At 54.9% G+C, this 6,000-nt stretch overlaps 1 protein-coding gene across 2 annotated transcripts; it reads right to left on the bottom strand.

Annotated features, from left to right (window-relative positions):
- Positions 1-2,070: 2,070 nt before the first annotated feature.
- On the bottom strand, positions 2,071-5,201 carry COPS7A (COP9 signalosome subunit 7A). 2 transcript variants are annotated; one of them, XM_039717995.1, is made up of 8 exons: positions 5,015-5,201; positions 4,856-4,931; positions 4,331-4,419; positions 4,054-4,256; positions 3,503-3,608; positions 3,008-3,159; positions 2,830-2,895; positions 2,071-2,550 (listed from the first exon to the last, which is right to left on the bottom strand). In XM_039717995.1, exons 1-7 carry the CDS (start codon positions 5,174-5,176, stop codon positions 2,856-2,858), a joined length of 828 nt encoding a protein of 275 aa, XP_039573929.1. In that variant the 5' UTR covers positions 5,177-5,201; the 3' UTR covers positions 2,071-2,550; positions 2,830-2,855. The 2 variants fall into 2 exon arrangements, with proteins under 2 accessions (XP_039573929.1, XP_039573928.1); XM_039717994.1 differs by having other exon boundaries at positions 2,073-2,688.
- Positions 5,202-6,000: the final 799 nt, after the last annotated feature.

Genomic DNA, 6,000 nt, shown 5'->3' with positions numbered 1-6,000 from the left:
AGGACACAGCCGGATTGTGCCAGCTGTGACTGAGCTGTGAGGATCCAAGTCTGGGCCTTCAGCACAGCCTGGGGCTGGAGTGGCGAGCCCAGCCAGTCCCACACTGGTCCACACGCTGGCTGCTGTCACCCACGTGTGGAATTTGTGCTCCCAAGGTCGATGGCAGTGCGTGGCACAGAGCTCAGGCACTGCTCTGCCCGGCCTTTGCTGCACAGGGCATCACACGAGCACTATCACACACAACCAGCCTGGAACTCTCAGTGCTGCACTCCTGGGATCTGCAGCCTGGATTTAAACTGTGGATTCAGGGCATTGAGACAGACCCTTTGTGTCTAATAGCCAGAGTTTGGTTAAAGATAGCAAAGCCCAACAGACAAGAGATGAGACACTCAACTCGGGCAAAGAGCTGTTACAGCTGCTCCTCCCAAGCAGCAGGTTCTCGTGGGACACAAATATCCTCCTGCAGTATGGTAACTTCAGCTCTCCCTGGAGGTGCCAGTGCTCCAGCCCAGCTCCCGCTGGACGTCAGCCAGTGGCTGTTAGGACACGTGCTGTGTCCGGCTGCTCAGCTCCATCCCAAGCCCCTTCTCCTCAGTCTTTCTCATCACACCCCAATGGCTTTGCAAGCAGCAAATTTTTCAAAAGGATGTGAGGCGCCAGACATTTGGCAGGTGCTTGACAGGTATCTCCTCCCCTGCTGGCACCTCGGCTCCACACCAGCCCTTCCCAGGGAGCTGAAGACGGGATACACATGGGCGTTATTGTTTCCGCAGACAATCGCAAATGCAGCGAGCGCAGCGCCTCTGCTCCCTGACACAGACAGATGAAGGTGACGTGACGCAGAAGGAAGAAGGCTCAGGTGATTCAAACAAAAGCTGGAAGCTTTGTCACAATCCCTCCCAACAACTTAGGAAGAACAGGATTCATCAGGGAGACTCCCAAATTCGTTAGGTCTCTCTAGGTGGGCATTCACAATCCTGGCCCAGCTATCCACTCATGCTCCAGCAGCCAGATTTGTGTCTCCCATCTGGACAACTTCATCCCAAAACTCTCCTACTTGGCACTTCTGTGCCAAGTGCAACAGAAGGGGGGAAGGTGTGGAGCTGCCTGAGCTCTTGGGAGACCCCAGCCAGTGAGAGCCATCATCCCAGGAGAGCTGGCACGTCCCTGTCCCCAGCAGAGCCAGCTGGTACGCCCAGCCCTGTGACCACACACAGAGGAACAAAGCTGCTGGGAAGTTTTAGGAGTTCATGGGTTCGGGTGACAGGGCTTTCCTGCTGACAGTCAGAGCTGTATTAGAGCAGCCTGGCGTTAGCAAAGCAGGGATATTGCATTAAACCTGCGTTTTGTGGGGTTTGAGATCTCAGATGGCACCTTGCTACCACCGGAACAGGCACAGCCTGACCCCCTCCCCTTCACAAGGCCTGCTCACACCTACATTGCCTCGGCTCCAGTTCTCACCTGTCTGCACAGGGAGCCGACCCAGGAGCAAACCCACCCCAGCCAGTGAACCCAACAAGGCCCCATAGAGACAAAGCTCCCAGCTTTCCTTCACTGGATTATTTCTTTCCATGGTTTGCTCACACACAGAAACACAGGTTCAGGGAATCAAATTTTAGTCTTGGCACAAGGCGCAGAACCAAGCGGGGGTGGGAGTCATGGTGTCAATTTACATTTACATCAGCTACATGTCGTGGAAAGGCAGTGTGACACTGACACCCGTCTGACTCGGCTCCCAGCCAGCCTCCAGGAGGCATCCTTTGAAGAACCCGAGTTAGTTTTTTTCCTGGGCATCTCACAGGAGTCACTTTGACTGATTTGGATTTTTTTTTCCCACCCGAGAACAGCTTGTGCAGCATCTATCCTGTGAGAACTCACACATGTGGGCACTGACTCTGTTACCTTCACCTGTCAGGCAAGTCCCTGCACCACTTTCCATCCTGTCCAGGATCACAAGACACACAGTACTGACACAAATAAAGACTTTTTCCTCAGGCACTGCACCTTCCTCTGAGACTACCTGAAAATCACCTTTTGAAGAGTCTAGAGGAAAATCAACCACACAAGAAACACTTTAAATAAGATTTATGATTAATTTCTGTTTTATGGACTCTCATCCCAACAGAGATACTGTGGCACTACCTTTGAAAAGGGAACCTAGTATTTTGAGGATATTCCGCCCCAAAATGGGACAAAGGCTCTTAACATCACAGCTTATTTTGGAACCTCCAGAACTGGCATACAAGGCAAAGAGATGCCTCCCACAGGAGCGCAGTTTGTATAGATATGTCCATAGATCTCTATTTTTATTGTTTTATATATATTTATAATATATTTTTATACTTTTTAAAAGAATCCCTTCAAAAACTACCCTCCCACCTAGCAAAACAAAGATTAAACAATCAAAGACGGTGTCCTGTAGCAAAGTATCCCGGGGGGGTCTCATAGAGCCAAAACGACTGCTGCACACCAGCACCCTCTTTCCAAGCTTTTGTGATGCCCTGGGGGTGCCAAGGTGACTGTCACACCTTTATGGCTCCTGAAATTGACCTGTCAAAAGACAGGGAGAGAGAAAGAGAGAAACACGTGGCCGTGGCGACGGGGGCTTGAGCGGTTGGGGAAACAGCAACGCGTACAACCTGAAGCTCAGAGTGTGAAATGCTGCGATGAAAAGGAGGGAGACGCTGCCTGGAAGGTCGGTAAAGGAGAAAGGAAAAAGAACAAACATGCAGGAGAGTTAGTTGGCAAGATGGATTTGGGAGAAGAGCTCAGAAGCATCACACGTGGGACCCCTGCTACCCCTCCATCCCCCGAATCTCTTCCTCTCACCCTCCCAGTTGTGAAGGGAGATCCAACTAGTTTGATTTAGACCAAATCTTCGTGCTGCCCCGGAGCCTGCAGGCACAGGGAAAAAAAAGAAAAAGAAAAGTTCAAAGTGGACATTCAGGTTCACATCTCCCTTCCTTCCTAAGTGCACAGAGAAAAGCGCCGTGCCTGCACTGCTCACCCTTTGGCTTTGGAGGTTTTCTTGCTCGCCTGGCGCTGGTTGGTGCCAGGGGCTGGCTCCCTGAGCTCCGTGAGGTGCTGCTCTGGGTCCTGGGACGTGGCTGCTGCAGCGGCTGCTGTTGTCACTTTAATGGTCTTCTTCAGGTTGGCCACCTGCAACAGCAGCACAGCAACAGCTAATGGGTTTCCCAAAACTGGGATTTTTTGGCTATGGGTTTTTTAGTTGCACTTTGAGTTTTTTAAAAATATGTTTCTAAAGGAAGCCCTGGAGCTAAGAGCTGCAAGCTCACATCAAGAGCCAACATCTGTCCAGGCCCCTGCACTGCAGAGGAGCATTAAGCTGATTTAGGACTCTTCTTCAGGCACAAGTCCCTGGGGGGTCTGGCCTAGGGAAAAGGCAATGCCTCACTTCAGCAAAGACTGTAACAACCACAGGGTACTGGCTGTAGCTGTTTTAAGGCGAGGGGCTTTGGCTGCTCCCTCTGCCCCTACTCACCTCGCTCTCGATCTGCTGCTTGAGGGCCAGCTGCTGCTCCTTGTGCTGGTTGGCCCGGCTGACCTGCTCCTCGATGCCCGACAGCACAACCTCGCAGCCCTGGCACCTGGAGAGGAGAGCCACAGCTGAACAGGCCAGGGAATGGGCACAGCGCAGAGACAAACGTGAAAGGCAGCAGATTTCAGCTCCAAAAACACTGCTATGCCAGACAGGGAAGGTACAGGGGCGAGAGACTGATGTAATAACGCAGGGAATTATGTTATTGTCTGGGAGGAGGACAGGTAACACAGCCATGCTGGGTTAAGAACACTCAGGAAGCCTCCTGGCAGCAGCCAGCGCTGTACAAAGGCTGCTGCATCCCCATCACCCCTCTAGACACAAACAGAGGAATTATTTTTGGAAAATTACTTTCCGTTGGAGTATGGGGAAGGGGATGGAGTAGGTCACCTCCCAACACCACCCACCCTCAGCGACACACAAAGATCCAGGGAAGCCACAGGCCACTCCTGCAACCTTTTTTGGGGTGTTAGTACTGGGGGCTTCCTCCTCACCACTCCTGCAACGTGCGGGTGATGGTGCTGAGCTCCTCCCTGCGGATGTCCCTGCCAATGCTGTAGTCCACCTCCAGGCGCTGGTTGCGCTGATCCAAGCTCCCTCGCAGCACATCTGCATACACAGCCTCAATCACCAGGTCCTCCAGCTGCCGGACGTTCTTCAGCTGCAGCTGCTCCAGCAGCACCGAGTAGGGGATGCACTGTGGAAACACGATGGTGACTAGCAATGGACAATCCCGGCGGGAGGAGAGCTCAGGAAAAACAGGGCCACTACCTTGATCTTGGCAGCCAGAGTGACGACTGACAGGTGCCTCAGTTTGTTCTTCTGGGCCTCTGTCAAGGGAGGGAGGTTTGCTGCTTCAGCTGTCACCGGGGGAAAGAATGGGATATTAGAATTTATGCCTCGTTTCCCAGTGCTGCACAGAAGCATGTGCACCACACCCGTCTCTTAAAACGTCTGCACACCAATCCCCCAAGTGCTGCTTCGTCCTGCCAAGCCACCCCCATCAATTCTCAGCTCAAAAGACCTTTTCCGAGCAGCCTTTCTCCCTGCCACCCTCAACTCAGCCTTTCTAGCTGTCCCACGGTTATTTATGCGGCTCTGCACATCCCAATGGATAGCTAATTCCCTCCCTGGCCCCTCAGAAACGTCTCTGTCAGGCTGCTCCTTGGCAGGTGGCAATGGCAGCGCTGATCTCCCCGCTGGTCCGGGGCCCAAAGCGCAGCCGGGCGCGTTCTGGGGGCCCAGCCCCGGCTGCTCGGGGAGGCCCTGGGCGCGGATCCCGGCCCCGGGGCTCACCCAGGTAGTCCGCGTAGGTGCCGTAGGCGAAGATGGTGAGGAGGCGGAACACGGGCGAGAACTCGCCGTCGGCCAGCTGCGGGGACACGGGGTCAGGCGGCGCCGCGGGGCCGCGGGCAGGCCCGGGCGGGGCCGCGGGCAGGCCCGGGCGGCTCTCACCTCGCGCACGGCGGGCATGTCCAGCAGCTCCCCGAACACGTAGATGCCCGGGGCCTCCAGCACCTGGTGGATCAGGCTGGCGAGCGCGGCGCCGCGGGCCGCCTTGGCCAGCAGCAGGAACTGCTCCTGGCTCTGCCCCGTCACCTTCCCCTCGGCCGCCATGGCGGGCGGCGGCGCAGTCCCGCCGCCAGGGCGCCCCCCGCTGGCGGGGCTGAGCGCTGCCGCCCGCGGCCGCCGCGTGCCTGCGCCGCATTCCCGGCCATTCCCGGCCATTCCCGGGCCATTCCCAGCCACTCCCGGCCGCCCTTGTCACCCTGCCACGTTCACATTCATGTGCCCGGGCCAGCGCGGTCTGCCTGGGGCGCAGCCTCCCGCCGGTCCCCAGCCTTGGCGCTGCTGGTCCCAGCGCTCAGCTCCACTCTGCGCTGTTTCCATGCCCTGCTCGCCAGCAGCGTCTGCTCCCTGTTCCCTTGTTTTTCATGGCCCGCCCTCTGGATGCTGAGCCATAGTGAGATGTGTCCCAACAAGGCAGTCACTGCTAGGTCAGTATCCATGTGTTTATAGGTCTTGCCAGTCTGGTGAATATCTCCTCTTCATCCCTACACCTGGAAATGTTCCAGGCCAGGACTGGTGGTCCAACAGCACACCTCCCTGCCTCCAGCAGGGGTGTTGGAACAAGATGGTTTTTAAGGTCCCTTCCAACCCAAACCATTCTGTGATTCTGTGATTAATGTTGAAATAACTGGTGAGAAAACAGATGCACTACTATATGGCGTGGTGTTTTTCACATCTCAGTGATCTATTCTATAAGCACCACACCGGAATTAAAAGAGGTGCATGGAATACCTTGTGTGTGCCCACACATCGCTCTCATTTTTGCTTTCACACCATTAAGATCTCACTATTTCGGGCAGTGTTTTGGGGATATGTAAATGTAAAAAATCTTATGTTGCAAAGCACTGTACTTATGTATTTAAGCTGTGCGT

The sequence above is a fragment of the Passer montanus genome, unplaced genomic scaffold (assembly GCF_014805655.1).
Source record: "Passer montanus isolate IOZ18808 unplaced genomic scaffold, ASM1480565v1 scaffold39, whole genome shotgun sequence".
In the NCBI taxonomy this organism is placed as follows: Eukaryota; Metazoa; Chordata; class Aves; order Passeriformes; family Passeridae; genus Passer; species Passer montanus.
This window is presented reverse-complemented; position numbering and strand designations above follow the sequence as displayed.

Bases quoted from the DNA above. Each gene is read 5' to 3' on its own strand.
- COPS7A (XM_039717995.1), bottom strand. From the start codon at position 5,176: ATGGCGGCCGAGGGGAAGGTGACGGGGCAGAGCCAGGAGCAGTTCCTG. The intron at 4,932-5,014 runs GTGAGAGCCGCC...GTGTCCCCGCAG, and splicing joins ACATGCCCGCCGTGCGCGAG to CTGGCCGACGGCGAGTTCTC. The intron at 2,896-3,007 runs GTGAGCAGTGCA...CTGTGCCTGCAG, and splicing joins AAAACCTCCAAAGCCAAAGG to GCTCCGGGGCAGCACGAAGA.